This window comes from Rhynchophorus ferrugineus, unplaced genomic scaffold (assembly GCF_030347505.1).
Source record: "Rhynchophorus ferrugineus isolate W39M unplaced genomic scaffold, kcgeb_rfMv2 rfM8, whole genome shotgun sequence".
NCBI lineage: Eukaryota > Metazoa > Arthropoda > Insecta > Coleoptera > Curculionidae > Rhynchophorus > Rhynchophorus ferrugineus.
This window is the reverse complement of record NW_027472587.1, coordinates 16438534-16460239: the sequence shown is the minus strand read 5'-3', so window position 1 is coordinate 16460239 and position 21706 is coordinate 16438534. Positions and strand designations below refer to the sequence as shown.

General features: G+C 36.8%; 7 protein-coding genes across 16 annotated transcripts in view; 3 read left to right on the top strand and 4 right to left on the bottom strand.

Moving 5' to 3' along the window:
- Positions 1–46: 46 nt before the first annotated feature.
- Positions 47–1847, top strand: Vps24 (Vacuolar protein sorting 24). The gene is made up of 2 exons (XM_076412260.1): positions 47–706; positions 1203–1847. The coding sequence occupies exon 1, from the start codon at positions 47–49 to the stop codon at positions 704–706; it is 660 nt and encodes a 219-aa protein (XP_076268375.1). The 3' UTR covers positions 1203–1847.
- On the bottom strand, positions 748–4268 carry LOC143201273 (uncharacterized). 3 transcript variants are annotated; one of them, XM_076412225.1, is made up of 8 exons: positions 4063–4268; positions 3421–3527; positions 3197–3365; positions 2422–3142; positions 2066–2369; positions 1397–1618; positions 1068–1161; positions 748–1003 (listed from the first exon to the last, which is right to left on the bottom strand). In XM_076412225.1, exons 2-8 carry the CDS (start codon positions 3521–3523, stop codon positions 769–771), a joined length of 1848 nt encoding a protein of 615 aa, XP_076268340.1. In that variant the 5' UTR covers positions 3524–3527; positions 4063–4268; the 3' UTR covers positions 748–768. The 3 variants fall into 3 exon arrangements, with proteins under 3 accessions (XP_076268340.1, XP_076268341.1, XP_076268342.1); XM_076412226.1 differs by having other exon boundaries at positions 3421–3539; positions 4063–4197; XM_076412227.1 differs by lacking the exon at positions 4063–4268 and adding an exon at positions 3647–3720.
- Positions 3708–12741, top strand: LOC143201269 (proteasome activator complex subunit 4). 3 transcript variants are annotated; one of them, XM_076412217.1, is made up of 18 exons: positions 3708–4130; positions 4336–4476; positions 4536–4697; positions 4760–4976; positions 5115–5740; positions 5798–6224; positions 7371–7610; positions 7661–7872; positions 7928–8176; positions 8246–8423; positions 8484–8735; positions 8796–9304; positions 9356–9920; positions 9979–10699; positions 11618–12054; positions 12113–12304; positions 12365–12547; positions 12608–12741. In XM_076412217.1, the coding sequence occupies exons 1-17, from the start codon at positions 3922–3924 to the stop codon at positions 12497–12499; spliced, it is 5472 nt and encodes a 1823-aa protein (XP_076268332.1). In that variant the 5' UTR covers positions 3708–3921; the 3' UTR covers positions 12500–12547; positions 12608–12741. The 3 variants fall into 3 exon arrangements, with proteins under 3 accessions (XP_076268332.1, XP_076268331.1, XP_076268333.1); XM_076412216.1 differs by having other exon boundaries at positions 12365–12741; XM_076412218.1 differs by having other exon boundaries at positions 3809–4130; positions 4760–4852; positions 5340–5740; positions 12365–12741.
- Positions 12742–12776: 35 nt separating this feature from the next.
- On the bottom strand, positions 12777–14220 carry Polr1C (RNA polymerase I and III subunit C). The gene is made up of 6 exons (XM_076412252.1): positions 14029–14220; positions 13672–13972; positions 13496–13618; positions 13254–13436; positions 12960–13196; positions 12777–12901 (listed from the first exon to the last, which is right to left on the bottom strand). The coding sequence occupies exons 1-6, from the start codon at positions 14086–14088 to the stop codon at positions 12795–12797; spliced, it is 1011 nt and encodes a 336-aa protein (XP_076268367.1). The 5' UTR covers positions 14089–14220; the 3' UTR covers positions 12777–12794.
- A 463-nt stretch (positions 14221–14683) lies between these two features.
- LOC143201280 (N-acetylneuraminate lyase) lies at positions 14684–16918 on the top strand. The gene is made up of 8 exons (XM_076412240.1): positions 14684–15115; positions 15170–15376; positions 15428–15563; positions 15624–15769; positions 15821–15989; positions 16043–16188; positions 16248–16419; positions 16476–16918. The coding sequence occupies exons 1-8, from the start codon at positions 14813–14815 to the stop codon at positions 16616–16618; spliced, it is 1422 nt and encodes a 473-aa protein (XP_076268355.1). The 5' UTR covers positions 14684–14812; the 3' UTR covers positions 16619–16918.
- LOC143201277 (beta-hexosaminidase subunit alpha) lies at positions 16901–19655 on the bottom strand. The gene is made up of 9 exons (XM_076412236.1): positions 19552–19655; positions 19175–19487; positions 18891–19116; positions 18355–18470; positions 18092–18297; positions 17718–18029; positions 17434–17662; positions 17237–17381; positions 16901–17180 (listed from the first exon to the last, which is right to left on the bottom strand). The coding sequence occupies exons 2-9, from the start codon at positions 19346–19348 to the stop codon at positions 16957–16959; spliced, it is 1632 nt and encodes a 543-aa protein (XP_076268351.1). The 5' UTR covers positions 19349–19487; positions 19552–19655; the 3' UTR covers positions 16901–16956.
- Positions 19656–19794: 139 nt separating this feature from the next.
- The window catches only part of LOC143201276 (beta-hexosaminidase subunit beta), a 149745-nt gene continuing 147833 nt past the window's right edge, over positions 19795–21706 (bottom strand). For all 6 annotated transcript variants that reach the window (XM_076412232.1, XM_076412234.1, XM_076412230.1 and 3 more), the window contains one exon: positions 19795–20077. In XM_076412232.1, coding sequence (XP_076268347.1) covers positions 19854–20077 — 224 coding nt within the window. In that variant the 3' untranslated portion in view covers positions 19795–19853. The remainder of the gene's footprint in view (positions 20078–21706) is intronic.

The window sequence follows — 21706 nt, the reverse complement described above, 5'->3', positions numbered from 1 at the left end:
AAGTATATCAGATAGATCAAAAATTTTGGTTAATCTATTTTCTAAAATGGGTTTATTCGGGAAATCTCACGAGCGTAACCCAAAAGAGATGGTAACAGAATGGAATCATAAGTTGCGGAAAGAGAGCTATCAATTAGACCGTCAGATTAATTCGATAAAACGGGAAGAGGAGAAGGTTAAGAGGTCGCTGAAAGAAGCCGCTAAAAAAGGCGATAAAGATACCTGTACAATATTAGCAAAAGAGGTCATACGTGCGAGAAAAGCCATTAATAAAATATATACGTCAAAAGCCCACATTAATTCTGTTATGTTACAAATGAAAAATCAACTTGCAACACTTCGAGTAGCAGGTTCACTACAGAAATCTACGGAAGTGATGCAAGCTATGCAGTCTCTTATCCGTGTTCATGAGGTGGCGCATACTATGCAGGAGATGTCAAAGGAAATGATGAAAGCTGGTATTATAGAGGAAATGCTGGATGAGACTTTTGAGGGAGTAGAAGATACAGAAGAAATGGAAGAAGCGGCGCAACAGGAAATTGATAAGGTTCTGTTTGAAATAACAGAGGGCAAAATTGGAGAAGCACCATTGCCGCCATCAGAGCCAGCAGGAAAAGCCAAGCAACCTGAAGCTGCCGCGGCAGAAGAAGAGGACGAAACTGAGCTTGAGGACATGCAAAGTAGATTAGCGGCCTTGAAGTCATAAGTATGTCACTAAGTTAGAGGCAGATTACTTAAAAACAAACACCAGTGCACTTTATTTTTTATTTAAACTATTTGATGTGATACTGAAATATCTAAATCTAGTTTTTCTTTGATTTTTTGAGTCAAATAAGGTAACCGTTCGAATTCTTCAAGTTCATTCCAGCTGTCATTACTAATTGGAATAACATTACAGTTTGGTACAGTGCTCTCTAAAATTTCTATAGATTTTATTACACTTAATCTTAGCCTTTTATCATTGATTGTGTAATGTGATTCATGCAAATCTAGTATAAGAACCCTGCGAGGAAAGAAAAGTTTACTCAATGAAATGTTTATTTTAGTTATTTCTCTCCGATACTTACAGTTGATTATCATTATGTAAATCAATGTCTTCTATAAATGTAACAGGATTTAGATTCACTGGACAACCATTTCTGTCAAACACCATAGCATGATCTAGAAATTTCAGTATGATTATTAATTATTATTTTTTTCAGCTGGCTTTCTTAGCCAAAACACACAGTAGCAGTAATGGAGCTGCAAATAATCACCAAGGAAGACATCCAACTAATTTAATATGTGATACAAACAGATTTCTTCTGTTATTGATGTTTGCCTTGTTCCATGAAGTTGAACGCTTTTTAATACTTATCAATAGTAAATGTTGCGTTAAAAATAAGACAGCACTTACCTATGATATCCCCCAGCTTAGAATATAACTTTGTTAATAGAAACTCTGGCCCGCCTAGGCACTTCTCCAACGGCGCCTCCAGAGGATAGTCCTTCACCAGGTTTATTCTATCCACCAATAATTTCGGCTCCAAGTTTGAAGGCAGCAAATCGGCCAGATCCGGATTGTAAATATTTAGCATTTTCCAAATTGTGAAATAATTTTCAAAGTCGGACATAAAGCCTGAATCAGATAAATTTTACGTTATGCCTCAGTATTATTATCGTTATGCTGATATTAAGGTTTCGCCTATTAGTGTTGAAAAATTGGCTTTAGATTTGGTCTTGTACAAAGCAAGATATTTAAAATACGAAAACAGGACACATTGTATATGTATGTATTTTTATGTAAATAATGTTGAATCAGATTATTTTAAGAGCCTATTATTAACAATAAATATTTTATTTATTAATGTTGTTTTTGTTTATGGACAATACACATCCCAAAAACTCGTGTTAATACTTTGTTTATCAATTTCTGGAACCTAACAAGCTTCGAAGCTGAAATTAAGAGCAGTGTGAGATTCACAGTAGACGGATCTATTCCAAACTCATGGAATTCTTAAACTTCACAAAATAGTGAAGTCTACGTAATAAAGACATGCATATAAAAGTGATACAAAATAATTACCTTTTGATAGCAAATGTTCTACGTAACTAGAAGAAAGAGTTCTGCTTAGGACGTCCGCTTTGTATATACCCAACACACAAAGAGACGCGGCGAAACGGATCCATAAAATTTCCTTTTTATTTTCGAGCCCCAGATCTCTAGCGTTTCTTATCCAATCCCTTATGGCGTCCCAATGGACCGGTTTGTAGTCGGTCAGAGCTAGAGCAACCACTAAACTGAAACAGTCGATTGGATGGCATGGTTGGTGAGGATCGTCGTACACCAGCTTTGACACGTAATCCAGCAGATTTTTATGAAAATGACGCTGTGAAGGAAACCGTTAAACTCAATAAGGCGGTGTTGATTTTAACACTTACTAATCGTGCCAACTGACGCATGACATACATCGAATTTCTTAAGTTTGCCTTCATTTCGATGCACTGATTGGCGACCGTGTCAAAAAACACTTCTTGGTAGTAAAACGGATAACTTTTCTTGTACTGGTGGGCCATTTTGTAAAGAGTAAAACTGATATCAAAGAAACTCAGCTGATCAACGTGGACTACCATATCTGTAACGCTTTTCCTATACAGATCCTCGATATCGTCGCGCTTCTGCAGATTGCACAATGATATTATAATACTTTTAGCTGTGGACGCCTCGAATTCACCTTCGTATTTTTTCAAGGCATAAATGATTACATTCAAAGTGTCACTGCTTAACTTGTGTCTAATAGCATACCACAAACATTCGGCCATGTGACTTGCATTACGTCTATCCATTTTTTTCGGAAGATAAATTTCAAAAACCAAAGGAAAAGCTATAATTAACGCCTCCACTAAGGGAGTCTTTTGAAAATCGGATATTAAAAATTCGAGGAACAAAATTTGCTGGATGTTTAATGAGTTGATGTTATGCCGTAGCAGTTGCAATAAAACTTGGGTTATAGTGCTGTTAGAAGGTACTTTAAGATATGATATGGTTTTTAATGCGTCTATAACATCACTTATATCCAACACTCCAGAATGTACTTTAAGTTGCACACAAAGTTTCTCGAGACCTGGATGATTTAAAATTTTTGTTATCGGTGTGTTAATCCTAAAAATAACTATTTAAACTAACAAAAGGCCAATATGTTAGAATCATGCTTACTGATCATTTTTTTGAATTGCAAAAATGGTTTTTAAAGCCCTTACAACTTGTTCACTATTCATTTTCTTATAATGATCACTAACTACTTTTAGTACGGCAGCCGACGTTGTAGCTCCGGTTAAATAATCATCAATAAAATCAACTGTTGTTGGCTGTTTTGTTTGTTGGCCTTTAAACATTTGATTGTTTTACTGACATAATTTTGTTTAATAATATTACCATACCAGAGAATATATACATTCCTTGGGAAAAAGAAACGTTACGATAAGCTCCTGTGCGTTTCCATAATGTCCAGGGCAATTTGCAACCAGCTAACGTCTTTGACATGTTTCTAAAAAAGTATCTGATAGTACTATTAGAATTACACTAGAAATATAATTCGAAATTCTCAGATTGTTAATTGATCTATTTGGAATTATCTAGTGGTAAGTATTGAAATATTGAAATTACCGCGCATGCAGCACGAATCCGATTGGTTAAATATGGAAAAAAGAGGGGAAATGTACTTGTCACTCTTCCAAATCAAAAGTTGGTGGAAAATGTCAGAAAACATTGGTAAAATGACTTGTTAGATTTGTAAATAAAAATAGCTTATTGTTGAATAACTACTTCATTTCAATTTGTCAACGAAAGGTTTGCGGACTGAAATTTTTATCTGTGTTGAGTGAGAGTTAGTGTCCATAAATATATATACTGATTTTTAAACATTACTAGCCAATTTGAGTATGGAAGAAGATTACAAAGAACGAAGAGCTGCCAAATTGGGTTATAAGCCACAAAAAGAAAATGTTTATAATGGGTTGTTACCGTATGCTCAACTTTTGGATGATGAATCGAAAAATTTGTTTACAGCCATTAAAACTAACCTTGTTAAATCTGTTTTGGCACGTGAAATGAGACCTGGATGTGCGCTGTGGACTTCTAGATTAAATAAGTATTAAGTTTTTTTTATTGTGAAAGTTAAAGTAATTTTTTTATATACGTTCACTTTTAAATTAATAGTTATAATTATATAAAATGTTTTGCCATTTTCCTCAATGACATTTTAAATTTCGCGTTTGACAGATGACAGCAATTGGCTTGTCATGATCACGTGACAATCAAGGATGAAAATTTTAAAATTTCCCCGCTATTTTCAGGTATATCAAAATTTATGGTTTAAACTTTTCGAAAGAAGATCATATAGCATTAATAAAATTATTCTATGAATTAGTAACAATTCCTGATCTAGAACCGACCAGAGTTAATAAATGTGCTTTTACTTTAACACAATTATTGAAGTAAGTGAAAGCAGTAAGGTCATGAAACGGAAAGTAAATTGAAATAACCCTCATTTTAGAAAAAAATACTTGCTCACTCGTGATGATCTTCAACTGGAATGGCGCCCTTTATATGATTTATGCACCCGAACATTAGATAAAAGTAAATCTGATATAGGAATGTACAGATTTTTTTCAACTTTTGACTGCACTTTATTTAATGCAATAAGAAATTGTAAAATGTAAGTCAAGCAGGCAGGCATTTTTTGTATGGGCTGGTATTTATCTTAACATTTTTTTGAAGATATTTCCCAGCTTCCGCTACACAGGAAATTTTAGATGAATTTAGGCCAAAGTTATGTCCTTTTAACAATTCTGAGATATCCGAGGCAATAAGGTATCTAGAGTTATTTCTTCCTAGTGCTATGAAACCTGAAGAAACAGATATAGGGTATAAGTTATGGTTAAATGAATTTATGAATCTCTGGGAGGTTTGTCACAATGCAGGAACTTGGGAAAATGTAAGAATGCTTATGACACCAATTTTAATAACTATTATGTTGTAATATTTTTTTAAAAAGTTTTGTCTGAAAGTATATCTGTAATAAAGTCATAAGGTTCGTACGTTTTCTTTACATTTCGATAAATACTTGTTTCAGAACATGATGTGGATATTTAGTAGCCTCGCTCGATTCCAAATGGGTTATATAGATTGGGAACCGTTCACCGCAAAAATGTTCGTCCGCTTTCAAAGATGCCTCAATTTGCCAGTTAATTTCAAACAGCGCCAGTCAGGCAAACAGCACAAGATCGACATATCGGCCATGTCCATCTGGATCGTGTGTTCCCTGCACTCCAATAACAGCACGTTCTTTCACCTTCAGAAGCTGATGCAGACCCTGGAGTCCTATTTCCACCCGGCTAACGTGGGCCGATGGGCCATCAAGCTGCGGGAGCTGCTGAAAAAACTGGCCTATTTCTTCGTGCAGAGAGTGCACTCCGAACGCTACAAGATCCCATCCTGGGACAATAACGTGCCCGACCACTTTAAGCTCACGGACGCGGATATCGACCGTTTCGTCAACATACTGAAGCCCTGCGTGGAGCCGGCGATGTTTTCCCGCCTCGGCTCGCAGGATGTGGCTCTGGCTCTTTCCTATCTGGCGTCGCTCCGACCAAATCTGGTCATACCGCCTATACTGGACAAATTATATGCCTCCATGGATAGCTTGACGGAACCTCACAAGCTGACGTCTTCGATGATGGCTGTTATCGCGGTGGCAAGGTGGTCGCTATATTGTCACGGGAGGGTTCATGAATGATAGCGCGATTCACTTTCCAGGTATATGGTGCAGGGTAACCAGAAGAACTATCCGGAAGGACCCACTCACGTTATCCCACTCTTGATGGCTCTCCTGCCGGGCATCGACCCCAACGACGTCCGCAAGTCTTACGTCACCTTCAATTTCATAGTACACGTGGTGAATATGATACCCCTCATCAATTCCTCCGACGCGCACATGTACTACGACGACCTGACCGATGAGGAGCACATGATCTGCGAAGCCACCGCCGGTTTAGAGGATTTCGTGCTCCAGTTCATCGACAGGCTTATCGTTTGGGTAGAATCGAGTTCCCTGGATTTCATTCGACTGGAACAAATGGCCAGCAACAATAATTCGAAGAATCGGTCCGAATCTCTGGCCGAAACGGCCCTGAATGCAGTCGTTAACGTTGTCCTGGCCCAATGTTCTCCTTCGATATTTCAAGTAAGAACGACTCCTATCCAATATCCTTTTTTTTATATCTTATGTTAGATATGCTTATTACAATCTTAATTTACGAATTAATTTATTACTACTGTCCTGTTGTACTCGCATTAATACACAATCAAGGCGAGTTCGGGATGAATACATCAGTATGTATTTCCCAAATTAAAATAAAACTAAACCACTTAAGCTAAAGTTAAAAATACACTTATACACTAAACAAGTTCATGTGGTTTGTTTCTCTTCAACCTTGTAATTTCCTGCGTTTTTGTCCCGTAGTTGTATCGCTTCCACATTGTTGTGCTTTAGCAACCTTATTTCATGTTTCAAGGCGCAATCGTGGATCATTTGGTATATCTATTTGATTTCGAAGTCATCGTGTAGCTTTTCGTTGGTTACGTAGCTATAAGCATTGATAATTAATCGAAGCACTTTGTTTTGGCTGCGTTGGATTACTACTTAGTTTGATGTTTTAGTGCAACCGTATATCTCCACATCATAGGTCCGAATTGTTTTTATGATTGATTGATAAACCAATCTCTTTGGCTTTACGTCAAGTTGGGAGTATTTTTCGACTAACCACTACAGTTGCTTGGCTTTGAGTCCAACTTGCTCTGCTTTTGGTCGAACATGAACATTCCAATTTAATCTACTATCGAGATGTATTCCGTCAAGTGATACAATTAGGTTTTTGTCATTTCGCCGCAACGCAAAATTAACATGGACAGATTCGGAGTTATTAAGCTGTATTTTCCAGTCTCTAGTCCATTTGTAGATCTTGTTGACCTCTACTTGTACTTTTTCTGCAGCCTTAGATAGAGATACATCTTTTGTCACGATAACTGTGTCGTCGGAAAATGTTTCAAGTACTGTTTTTTTTGCTGTTGGGATATCAGTAGTATAGAGTAGATATAGGAGTGGTCCCAAGACGCTACTACTTGTCGAGTTGTCTTAATCGCTGTACAGCTGTCATTTTATTTGGCTGAAGTTATTTTATTTTCTTCTAGTATAGTACACACCCTTTATAATTGGCAGGGTATCTGTTTTAGTTACATAATGCACATCAATGTTTACCAGCACCCTTCACACATCTACGTTGCCTTCCTATCCAACACGCTTGAATAATTGGCTATTCTATTTTTTTAGAGTGCCTTAAAGAAGTTTTATAATTTCGTCACCCAGAGGGTTCTAGAAGTACAGGTGGCCGGCAAGATGGTCGCCGTGGTGGCACGTTGTTTCGCCGTGGTCAATCCCAAGAAGACCTTGAAACTGTTTCTGCCGTATCTTTTCGATACCATCGAAGATGCCCTAACCGAGAATCCCAATCTAAACCAAGAAGAACACGCCGATGTGAAATTTTTGTATAATATGTTGATCTTATCTGAGGTGAGTTTGTCTGACTGATGTCCGGCACTCTTCACCGTTTTTTTTTATAGATCGTTGATGGCAGGGAAGAGCTTCTGCCATTCCTGGATCGAATATGTGCAATATTGGATAGAACGTTACATATGACATGTCTGGAGGGTAGCCATTTATCAGCTAGGATATTGGAGTTGATTCTGTCCTCTCTAACTAATGTTTTACCCAAAGAAGCGAGGAGTTCTACCAAAGACTACAGCGCCCCAGTGAAGGACTTTCTTCCGATCAGGTATAGTTCACTTTCGGGACTCGAACGTCCCCTGCATACGTTTTTGATTTTGTAGAGAATGGGCTCAGCCTCAAAAAATCAAAGATTTGAAAATAGACTGGTATGTCCCCAAAGAAAAGGAGATACAGGCCGTGCAAACGTTGATCAACAAATATCTCGTGCCCGAAATCGATACACTAAACAAATACGCTTCCGGTGACGTGAAACTGACCAGGCAGGAGCTAAAATGTACCTTGAAGATCGTCATTTCGGTTCTGTCCTGCCATCTCCTATTGCCCGTATGGGAAGAACCAACATATGAACTGTAAGTCGCTTTTCCTCCGCTATACGAGAATGTAGTTTAGTTTATACCAGACTTTTTCTGACCTCCTAGAGTCGATTCGGTGTTGGATTCGTGGAGTTTCAACTTGGTCGTCATCGGAAATGGTACGGTTTCGATGCCGGACGGTAGCAATATACGAAAAACCGTCGTTGCTACCATTCATCGGGTTCAGAAGAAGCTGCTGGAAACTGATGAGGGCGATACTCAGAGCATCCAGCACATAATTAACGTACGATGCCGTCATAATAACCACCTACCAGACATTAGAGTAAAACCTCCGTTTTTATAGGTATACAACATCATTTTGTTCAACAAAACGCGGAACCAAGACTTCGAGGTTCACTGGAAGATCTTCCACATCGCTAAAAAAAACCTCGAGGACCGTCTACACCAGAAGAAGCAACACCTGCGTCACATGCACATGGAGCGGGTGATGTTGCAACAAGAATTCCGGATAGAGTGTCGAAATTGTTCATTCACGCACACCCACAAACAGATACTGGAGGATTTGTGGGAGCTTGGCGTCTCGCGATACAGTGAAGTAATCCATCTGGCCGTGGTGAATGGTTTGGTTCGATATAAGTTTGTTTCAATGTTTCAGGTCAGAATCTCCGCGCAGTCGAAACTGTTCGCCATGATACAATATTTTCCCTATTCTTACACGTTGCTGAAAGACAAAATTAGGGAAGTCCTGCAGATGAATTCCATAGAGAACCACGAGAGGTTCAAGGGGTGCTTGTATATACTCTTGGGCCCTAAGGCGGCGCCGATTATCGCCAGACACGACTGGAATTTCATAAAGGACATCTGGCCCCTGATAGTCAATTCGATGCCGTCGGAAAAACCTTCCATAGTCAACCTGATCACGAACCTAAGTGATTCTGTTCACAAGTTTTTTCCGACTATAGCCATCAAACTGATTATTCCGGAGAAAGTCCTTAGTGCGGCTCGTAATTTCGCCGCCGTAGAACCCTTCGTCTGCGATCTAAGCGCGTTTCAACGGTTCATCGATGACGGTGAAATCTACTTAAAGAATCGGTCGTTGGAACGGAGACGAGCCTATGATACTACCGTTAGCTCCTTGTTAACTGCTTGTGAGACTGGAAATCTGTAAGTATGCACATGGAGGAGCCCTGAAATATTCCAATAGTTGTTTTATAGGCATTGGAGATACAATGCCATGGCGATAAGTTTGATAAAGAACCTCGTGCACTTCGACGTGAAGTACGACGTCAACGTGGTCAAGTTTTTCCTGAAAGCCACCATCCACGAATCGCTGAATATCAGGAAGAACGCCATGAAGGTCCTCGTTTTTATATTGGTACAGAACAAGCCGAAGTTCGAAAAGATCGAGGTAGATCCTTACCAGTTGTCCAAGTGCGAGCGGTCGGGTCAACCGGTGGTGCCCGGTGAACGTGGCGACAACCGCTGGTTGATCTACCACGAACAGAACGTCCCGAAAACGGCGGAGAAGTGGGAGGAAACGGTGTTCGTACACGACCAAACCACCGGATATTACTCCTGGCCCAAACACTTGATGGTCTACGCGCCCCCATCCAAACAGAAGACCGTGATGTCTCGCAAAGATAACATGACTGATATCGAGCGCGAGATATACGCGTTCTTCAAGAACGAGGCGAATATATCCGAGTTAATCCGATACTTGTCGTTGGAAGAGAAGAAGGGACAAGATCAGTTCAACGTTTATCGGTTTTTCGCCTTCAAGGTAAAGTGACGTTCTTGATTTTACTGGTACCCTGTATGTGATGCCTTTTGTGTTCTAGAATCTCTTCAAGATGTTCGAAGACGAATTTCTACCGTTATTCCTGCCGCACATCAGGAGACTGGCCAAGGACAAGCAGGAATCGAACCAGAGGTGCGCGGCGGAGATAGCGAGCGCCATCATCCGAGGCTCGAAGCACTGGCCCTTCGAGAAAATCAAGAAGATGTGGGCGGAGATGCTGCCCATCATGGAGAGCGCAATCGTGAACATGGGGAACGAGACGCTCATGGACTGGGCTCTCTGCATCTCTATGGGAATAGAGTCCAGGGATCCCAACATGGTCCATTGGCTGCTGGAGTTCTTGATGGACGACCCGCTCAAGGACCCCACGTCTTTCGTGGCCTGCAGTCGCGTCCACATGCTGAGCGTGGCGGTGGGACAACAGTCCTGGCGCAACATCGAGATCTTCAACAAGATGCTGGACTATTTCAGGCCCCATCTGACGCACCCTTTCCAGAATATCCGGGAGAAGATCAGCGCATTCCTCTCCCTGATCTACGGGAAGGACTTGGTGTTTCCCGACGGCAATCTTACCGACGGTCCTAGAATTGAGGACTTTTTCAGAGATGTGACGCCTAGACTGGATCTTCTGTATCACTATACTGTTAAGAAGAGCGACGCCAATTTAAAGAATGACATAGACGAAACCTGTGATAATTTAAGTTTAGTTTCTTTGAATTCTGAAAATGAACGAGAAGAGGTTATGCGACTTTTCAAAACAGGTAACGAACATAAAATACTATTTTTTTAATAACATCTTTAGTAGATATGCTTAGCACAATCTTAATTATACATTAATTTATTACTACATTTCATTTGTACTTGAATTAATTCATAAGCAAGACGAGTTCGAGATAAATACATCAATATGTACTTTTGTTTTTGTGAAAAAAAAATGGATAAAAATTTCGCTTGTTGATAAAATATTGATTTTTGAAGGGAAAAAATACAGTTGAAGCAAAAACTTGGCTTGATGCCGAGTTTTCAGACACTGCTCCAGGAAAATCAACTATCAAGGATTGGTATACAAGTTTAGACGTGGTGAAATGAGCACCGAAGACGGTGAACGCAGTGGACGCCCAAAAGAGGTTGTTACCGACGAAAACATTTAAAAAATCCATAAAATGATTTTGAATGAACGTAAATTGAATTTGAATGAAATAGCAGACACTCTAAAGATATCAACTGAACGTGTACATCATTCACGAATATTTGGGTATAAGAAAGCTGTGTGCAAAATGGGTGCCGCGCGAGTTTACTTTTGACCAAAAATAACGACGAGTTGATGATTCAGAGCAGTGTTTGAAGATGATCACGCGTAATAAACCCGAGTTTTTGCGTCGATATGTGACAATGAATGAAACATGGCTCCATTATTTCATTTCGAAATCCAATCGACAGTCATCTGAGCGGACTGCACACGGTGAATCCGCTCCAAAGCGTGGGAAAACACAACAGTCGGCTGACAAGGTTATAGCGTCTGTATTTTGGGAAGAAAGAAAAAGAAAGTGCTGCTTCACCAAGACAATGCACATGTGTCAGGCCGGGGACTTTTCAATCTTATTATTGAAATATGAAATAATTTTCATCGTATTTAAGGTTAAAGTTCAGAAACTTGCGAGCCTTTTTTTTTGTTTTAGTGGCGAGGTTTATCACTCTCAGCTTGGCAAGGGTAAACTTCTCCGCGCGGCCCGAATTCTTCAGGTTATTGCCCTTGGCGGCGGTGCTGAGAAATTACGAGAAGGACGAGGAGATCGCCAACCTAGCCATCAACCTGTTGACGGTTCTTTCTCAGACGACTACCATGAACGCGTACATTCCGGATGCCATAACGGCCATCGCGAAGGTGGTGCGGTGTCCCCTGTGGTCGGCGCGAAGCATCATAGCTGAATTCATACCGGTGTTCGTGTTCTACAACATGCCTACTGTGAACAAGAACCCGGAGTGGGTTTTGCAGATACAGCAATTAGTGTTGGAATTGTTGGAGGATACTCAGCCCGAAGTGCGGCTGGAGGCGGCTAAGGTTGTTAGTGGATTACTGCATTGTCAGTTTATCCCGCAACCATCTCAATTATTGGTAAGCTCCCGATCGTTTAACTGGAATCGGACTGACACTGATGTTCGACTGGTTTCAGGATCTGTTCAAACAAAAGGCTCGAACTAAGGTGAGGAGATTGAACAATAGCGGTCAAAATCTCGTCATCAGACACGCCGGAGTTTTGGGCCTGTGCTCGTTCATCAGCGCTCATCCTTACGACGTGCCCGAATATTTACCGACAGTGTTCGCGGCCTTGGGCCCACATTTAAGCGATCCCCAACCTATTCCTGTAAGTATTAACTGTCTTTGCGGCAACAAAAATAATACCGTTTCGTATGATCTATTTTAGGCCACTATCAGAAAAACTATGGGGGATTTCAAGAGAACTCATCATGATAACTGGGAAATGCATAAGCTGAAGTTCACAGAGGAAGAATTATGTATATTAAGTGACCTAACGGTACCCCCGAGCTATTATGTATAGGAATTTGTTCTTATTTAAATTACACTAGTAGAAACATTATTGGACAAGGTGAACATGAGGATCACGCATATGATCACATTCAAATTGTTGATTTTTGAAATATTTTAGGTAAATTGACTCAAGGTGTTTGTATTATTGTTTTTAATTTATTTATTAACTTTTACCTTACTGTAATTAACGTACTAGGACATTACAAAGAGAGTGTTGGTTTTTTAAGTGCAAATATAATATTTTTACAAGAATTTCTTTATATTTCTTTAAAATGAAACTCCATTAATAAAAATAGTTATATATATTAGGAATTCAACTCATTTAGCAAAGATAAGCATTTTTCCTTCAATAATGTAATCGCTTCCTTAAAAATAACGTCAGGCTGCATCGCACCGACAGACTCTATTGTGACTGAAAAATAAAAACAAAATCAGCTGTTATAAAACCTTTAAAAAAATGAATTCCTTACAAATAAAATGGTCCTGAATTTTGCTCATTACCACTGCATCTTTTAAATCATCATATCTAAATATGTTTCTGCTGCTTGTGTCATAGCGAGCATCCTTTACAACTGCTAATTTCTTATCACCTTCTGACCTCACACCTATAACACCTGGAGAAAAACACTGTTGTAACCTGTAAGCTGCTTCACCTTCAACCGGTTTCACAATTTTTATTTCTGGCAATAACCGGTAAAAAGCTGTAGCTGTAAGTTGAAAACATTATTAATACATATCTTAAACATTTACCAATTACAACATACCAACTGGAGAAAATTTGGCATGATCTTTTCCGTTGCTTTTAACCGCAAATAATTTCAAGTCTAGTTCATGTCCAGGCCGCATTTTAGATATTAAAATATCAGGATGTATTGGTCCCACCTCAACATCTTTAAATTTTTTCTTTTGGTTCCCTATAGGAACCCATTTTATGTGTTTAGAGTAGACTGAAATTAATAAGACAACAAATATAAAAAGGGAGGAAATAAATAACTAATTTACTTACCATTTGGATTTTTATATATGTCCTCAGCTCTGGAAGATTCTTTTTTACTAGAGTCTTTATTATTTGAACATTTTATCTTTAATTCAAATTCTAAGGTGTCTTTTTCATTAGGTGGTGTGGACCCTATGATTAAATCAAATGAGAAATATATAGTTTTAATAATTACCTTCACATACAATCTGCTTTATACTCAAAGAGTCTCGGATCTGCTCTAAGTGGAATCAAACCAAGGCGGTGCGCCAACACCTCGTCTTGAATTATTGATGTGTTGTTTAAGATGTGGACTTTTTCGATAGCCATACTTGGAACATCACTAATGATCAATCTTCTGAAAGTATTTGCTAAGAAAGGATGGATTCCAATCATATCAAATTCCATTTCATTGTTTTCATAACGGACTATAACTATTCTAAAGATTTTTTTAAATTTTTTAACGTCAAACTGATCGTCGAGAACTGTAGGTGCTGTCGGGTTATTCTAAAATTATGATGCTAGGGAATATCTCACACAATTAATTTAAAATCTAAACTTACGTTTACAATTTTATGTTCTGTCATAATAACGCGAGGTTTTTCATCATTAAAGGTATTCATTTCAAGCCCCAATACTTATAAATAATATTAACAAAATATAGATAATACTCAATATCTTGTGCACTATTTGAAAAATTTAATGATTTCTCTAAAGAAAAACAGGTTATCCTGAGAGAAAAAAGTTATCTTATAGCTGTGAAAATTACTTCTTCTTAACATTGTTGATTAGAGATGCCGAAAAAATATCGATATTTTTGGCCGATATTTCTTTGACCTTGATATCGATAGTTATGTGAGCCGTAATTATTCGATATTTTTTCAAAAAACATTAGTACATTTTTTAAACATTTAAAAAAAACCTCTTAATTATTTTTAATAATCTATTTTTTATTTTATTTTGTTTTTAGAAATATTAATATATTTTGCAAAAAAATATTTATATTTATTTCTCAAATATATCGATATTTTTTAAAATTTCGCAATCAATATATCGGTATTTTATTCTTTGTTCAACCCCCTACTATTGATTGAACTCTTTCTTCTTTTTAGATATTACGATATTAATATTTAGCAACAAAAATAATATTTAATTATAATATATTGATGTTCAATTATTCAGTCATATATTTATAAAAGGCAACAAAAAGAACAGATCAATTATTTAAATAACTGTATTATACTACTTTTGTTGACATATCAATCTGTCAATTTATGAGAAGGTTATGTTATGTTTGGCTTTCAATTTTCTGTTTGTTAAAAAAAAGTTTAAAATCATATTATAACAATGGATATCAAGAAAGAGGTAAATAAACCTGACGATGAGACGGTTGAAATTATTCACTTGGACATAGAAAACGACAATAGGGAGGAAGATAAAGTTAAATTAGAAACGCCAAAAACTGCAAAGGACCTTTTTTCGGACTTCAAACCAGAATCTGGTAGTGATTTCGATAATGATGATGATGATTCTGATGATGATGAGTTTGACGACGAACCACTGTCAAAAAGGTTTAAGAGAGATGGTCCTGGTAAAACAGGAAAGAAAAGAAGAGATTCAAAGTCTAATGGAATATCTAATAGTAGAAAAGTAATCATGATTGATATAAAAAAATTATCTGTTATTTATTAATTGTTCTTGTAGTATCTACAAAAATACAAAAAAGAATGGGAGGATATACCTGCAGTTAAACCTTGGTTGTCTGAAAGTGTCCATGGGGAAACATATTTTTACTGTAAATTTTGTAAGAAAGATTATAAGTGTGGTAAATCAGAGGTATTTAAACATATGGCGTCCATGAAGCACAAAAGAAATACAACAAAACCTCCTTCAGAAAAAGTTATTAAAAAGGTGTGTTATGTTAAATATATTGATGAACTGTTTTTGATTGATATATTTTAGCAAATGATGAAATTTAGAGGGCTATTATGCCCAGTAATTACACCTTTTATTAAATCCAGAACTAAAGATGTGTGTTATGATTTAATAAAACCATATGTGAAGTTTCTAAAGGCTTGTGGGGTGAAAGGCATTTTAGGTATTGCATATATATAGTGTTTTCTACGTAACATCACTAAATATTTTCTTGTAATTTTAGTCAATGATGTGTTAGGCGAAGGTATGTCACTAACAATTAGTGAAAGGAAGAGGGTATTAGAATACTGGTGTAATCTTTGCAAAAATTATGGCATTTTTGTAATGGTTCAAATAGGAGGTGCACCTTTACGCAGTGTCATTGAATTAGTGAGTTTTAATTGAATCTGTACGCAATAGTTATATACAGTTAGTTTTCAGGCATTACATGCAGAAAAGACTGGCGTTGGTGCAGTTGTATTATTGCCTGATTTATATCATAGACCACAAAATCATTTAGATTTAATAAGATATATAAAAACAGTATCACACAACACCGGTTCGTTGCCTATTTTATATCATCATTATCCAAAGTACACAAATTTGGATAGTAAGTATTTATTTTATCAGTTTTTTTTTCTCTTTTTCACATTTTGTTTGTAGTTGACATGAAAAAATTTCTTCTCGATATAACTGGTGAAGTAGATACGTTTGTTGGTTTAATATACTCAACAGGCGACTTACAAGAAACTGTATCTGTTATGGAATTAAATCCTGAAAAGTTTATTGTGTTTATGGGCACTGATGAGGTATGTTATATATTTTGTGACTAGATTATCTGAGAAGTTCAGTATTTTTTCGTATCCAGGGTATGCTTGGAGCAGTAGCTAGTGGATTTACATGCATAATGGGAAATAGTTTAAATATTTTACCAAAATTAGCCGAGTCTATCTGTTCGTGTATGAAGAATGGGGAAATCAAGAGTGCCCAAGCATCACAAACTCTTCTTACCAAAGCAATCACTAATATTTACAATCATGGTAGGCTTGTTTTCTAATTTTAATGTTTAAAGTTTGACATTATATTCACAATGTAGGGGAGACAGTTCCTACATTAAAAGCAGCCATGAGTATTATCACTAAGCTACCCATGGACACTGTTCGGGACCCCCTCCAAACACTCTGGGAGGGAACGGTAGTGAAAATGAAGGAAAAACTAAGAGAGATTGGTATAATATAAGGCACATTTCAAACACAATTTTATATTGTATAGTGACTAAAACAAGAACATTCTAAATCGGACTTGTATAAATAAAAACTGTTCTATTTTTACTGAGCATAAAAGCGGAATATTAGTGATTTTCCGGTTTTATTGATTACTGTGGTAATTTTATATTTTCCTTTTTCATTATAGAAACTGTAATGAAACAAATATTATTTCAGATGTTTTGAGTGAAAATGTGATTTTGACTCAATACAATGTGAGCCAATTTTTTTATACAATAAAAAAAAACGAAATATATGTAGTTAATATAGAAAACAGTGGTTGTTTTTATTTTTAATTTAACAAACTGGGAATTACAAACAGAATCCCGCGGCGTTTGGAGGTTGGGCGGGGATTCCTCTCCTGTTCATGCGACAGGTGTGTTCTTCGAGTCTCTGGGATGTTTCTGTGTAATCGAAGTAGGTGCCGACTTGGATGTACGGGGACCATAGTTTTTCCGCGGGTGCCGATGCCCTGGGCCATATACGTTGCACGACGTTGTACTCGTTCACTACTTCAGACCACATGCAGGCTTCCCCTGCACAGAGAGAACCGTATAAAGAAACAGTGGATTCATGGCGTGCTATGACCAACCCCCAATTATATGTCCCGCCTGTTCGTCGCTGCCACCGAAATCGTTGGGGTCGCACTCATAGAAGCTCTTCCAGTCCCCACCGGTCTGGAGATGGTCGAGATACCAACAAGCCGAGAGAAGAGCGTCTTTATTCGCGGCAGTCACCTAGATATATCGGTTTGCAAAATAAATCAACATATTTCGCTACTAAACTTACAGCTCTCATAGTTTCGTCCCAATGATAGTCACCATAATCTCTCCACACGTGCACGATAGTATCATTAGGCAGACTGACGCCGTTAACAAACACCTCCTCCCATACAATCGAATTAAACAATAGATTATTCGCTATATTGATAACCTTCTGGATATAGTAGCTCTCCAGGTCCTCGTAAGTGCTGATGTTGTTTGTTTTCATATAAGCCACTACATCAGCGTTACTTTGCCTGAAAAAATAAAATTATTACGCAAAGATATATCGCGAAACACCATAGAGCTTACCAGCATTCGAAACCGACTTCATCGCCTCCTAAATGGATGAACTGGTCTTTGAAAACGCTCTTAACTTCCCCAAGAAGCTCCTTAAGAAACTCGTAAGTTCGCTCCCTGGTCGGATCCAGAGGCCCCAGAGCTCCTTCCTCTAGTGCCGAGCAGTTGGTGAGAAGTTCCGGGTGCGATACCCCCCACGATCGAGTATGACCGGGTGTATCGATTTCTGGCATCACTCTGATTCCTCTTAAACGAGCGTATTCGATAACGTTTTGTACATCGTCAGGATCATAGACAAACAACGGGTCATAAGCGCCAAGCTGACTAAAAGAAATTAAAAAAATATTGTAACAAAAGCGCCATCTGACAAAACTGTTTAAAAGTACCTTAATTCTGGGAATTTCTCGCTAACAAATGGAAAACTTTGATCGTCCACAAGATGCCAGTGGAACACGTTCATTTTATTATACGCCAGACCATCGATCACTTGATAGATTTGAGTCAACGGCATATAATGTCTAGCGGTGTCCAGTAATAAACCCCTATGTTTGTACCTCGGATAATCCACGATCACAGTCGAGTTTAATCGAACCTATTGATAAGCAAATTATGCTAAACTTGAAATTATTAATGATACATTAATACTTACCGTGTAACCATCCGCACCCAAGTACAATAGTTGCGAAAATGATTCTAGCCCCCGAAGAATGCCCCAAACAGAAGGTGCCGATAATAACACAGCATCGGTCGTGACATTTAACTGATCTAAAATTAATTATATTAGTATATACACTGCCCTCTACGATCTAACCACCAAACTTAGTTGACAACAACATGATAAAACGTCAGAATTATATTGTGACAGCGACTAATTAGTATTAGTATAATAAGCGTATTAATATTCTGATAACCATAGAATTTCTATCCACTTAGAAAGTGTAAATGAATTATCGTATTTGGTGAACTATGGGAAAGTTGTATCAGATTTAAAACAGTTTAAGTAACACCAGGTACTTAACCCGAAACAAAAACAAGTAAAGTGTTTAAATTGATATGATTTGAATAAACAAACGAAGATAAATAATTTTTTTGGTTGAGTTCAAAGAACTCTTTGATTAAAGATGTTTTGTCTGAGGAAATGGTTAAATAATATTATTATAACGGAGAAATATCGTTTTAACTTACATTTTTCATCTACATTAATATCGGGATAGTCATTGTCGTTACAATTTCCCTGTAAGTTAACGGTAAGGTTTCCGATAACGCCCAAGTACTCTCCTTCAGATACATTTTTAACGCTTTTCTGTTGGTTTCTTTTGCTGAGTCTTGGTATGGTGTTTTGTTGTAGTATTTTGAAGTATCGCGTGAAACCACTGCGTAGGATCAGACAGTCACCGCTGTTTTCGCTTAACTGGTGAAGTAATGGTGATTTTAGTGTCGGATAAATGTATTTGGTGGAATATACTTACGATGAATTGAAAATCTCTTGGTGATAAAACGAAATAGTCGTCGGATTTTTGTTGTTGCTGTGGTCTGGGCCATATCTCGCCCTTTGTCGCTACGTACAGAGGACCAGGATTCACTATATAAGCTTTGGAAAGTCCTATCAGGTAGAGTACAAACACCAGCTGCCACTTTAACATCGTACTGTACGATATCAGGCCAGTTTAATAAATAACTTCGAATACAGATAGTATATAAAATAAGCAATTATATGGCTAATTGAGAATGGAGTGTTTTGATTGAAATTTTTAGATAAGCGCTACGTTCATTCGTCAATTGCTTTGAAAAATTAATAATAAAATTAAATAAACTGGTTGTTTTAGACCTGTTTAAGAAAAAGTACCTTTACCAGCACGTTCGAGAACTATATTTATGTGGCTTACTATTAATATTGTCCACGGAAGTGTAATTAATAACAATCTCTGACCGCGTACCACTAATTTAATGACAGTGTAATGATTAAAAGTCAATGATATGTTTATTGAAATTGGTTATCACTCAGTTTGGATATGAATTTTTATTATACGAGGGTCTTTCTATTGGTACTGATCGAATATTTTCGACGGAAAAAATAAATTCAACGAGATATACTAAGAAACCTTTATAATTTTTAATACCAACAATAATCATAATAAATATATAGCTTTAATCGCAGTAGCCTGCTCCATTTGGAGGTTGGGCCTCGATCCCTCGTCGGTTCATTCGACAGGTGTGCTCTTCAAGTCGTCGGGCGGCATCATTCATGTCATCTTCGTTGTCAATCTTCATATACGGAGACCACAGTTTCTCGGCTGTGGCAGATGCTCTTGGCCAGACTCTCGAAATGATATTGTACTCATTAACCACTTCACCCCACATACAAGCTTCGCCTAAAAAACGCAGACAACACGTGACACATGAAAAGAAGAAGAAGAAGCAAAGTCAGTAAATAACCTATATTTTGGCATTATTTATTATTAGGGTTTTTCAATAAACTTGATAATTAGTTGGAACATTATAATAGTTTAACGTTATAAAAGTTATTTTCTTTTTTATTTTTGCTTTTTATGACGAATTATAATCTATGTTATGGTTTTATTTATTTGTTGTTCGTTACTGTTTTGACTAATTTAATAACTTATTGTCTATTTTTAGGTAAACGTCTAAACAAAGAAGAATCAACGACATAACGTACGTTATGATTTTATTTATGATCTCTTAATTATTGATGAGATATATTTGATATTTCTTTGTAAATATTGTTAGGCTCAAAGAAAACTAAACGTAGAAAATCAACAAATAAACTTCTTCAAATATATACTCAACTACTCGCCCTCTGTGTAATGACCTTAAAATATATCAAAATACTTCGGGTGAAAAACCCAAATTAGTCACCTAACTAATTTGATAAAAAAATATAGAGATTTTATACATAATTAAAATTAATATAAAATTATAAACTATTATGTTATTATCTTACCGAAGACCATCAGATAGATGAGAAAGATAACACTGATGGAAACGAACTAATTATAGAAAAAAAATGGAAACGTTTTAACCGACTAGAAAAAAAAACAGTCCATTGAAGAAGTCGAAATAAAATTGATGCTGTACTAATTAAATAAATAATCAATACCAATCAAAAAATACTCCGCCGATGAATGGTACGGTACTTTCTTTTGGTCGGGCCGTCGTGATTAAATTTGGTAGCTGAAATGTGTCAAACTTAATTACACCTTCGGAAATGAGATAGTTTTTTTATAATATGCAGGCTGATTTTTTTTTAATACGATAGATAAACGTTGTTAGGTCAAAATTAATTTTATTGGGTCAATCTGAATTATATGGGGATTTCCCTCAACTCTTTCTCGAATATAATTGATCGATTCATCGAAAACATGTTTTTTGTTGATACCAGATTATTGTTGTTGTTGACGAGTTAATAGATCTAAATTATTTGGTATTTTACTTCAATAGTTACAAGGACATTACGAGATATAGTTTATTTACATATAGAAAAGAAGATATACCAAGAACATAACCTTTGTTTTTTTTTGACAGCTATAGCAAATCAATTGATTATTAGTAATTTCTGTAAAAAAACAATGTATTTTATGATTCTTGATCAATGGGCATTTTTTGTTTAAACTATTAGATGTGATAGAAATTGAAAAAACTATATAAACAAATTTTATTGTGGAAGACCCTCATATTTAAATATTGAAAACATTACTGTAAGAAATAAAAAGAAGGAGCATCAATATATAATCTACATTCTCATTTTGTTTTCTTGAATAAGATGCTTATTACAACATTAATTTTAGTGTTCTCATAAAGTTAGATGTAAAATAGTTATGATGATGGTGGTGTATTTTCATTTTGACGAGGTTTACTAAACAGTTACATTATTTCAATTGTTTTGACTGATGGAGTGAGACCTCAGGGTAAAAATATATTGATAAAAACCTCAAAAAAATATGTTTATTAACGTTCTAATGAAGAAAAATGTTATTTAGTAT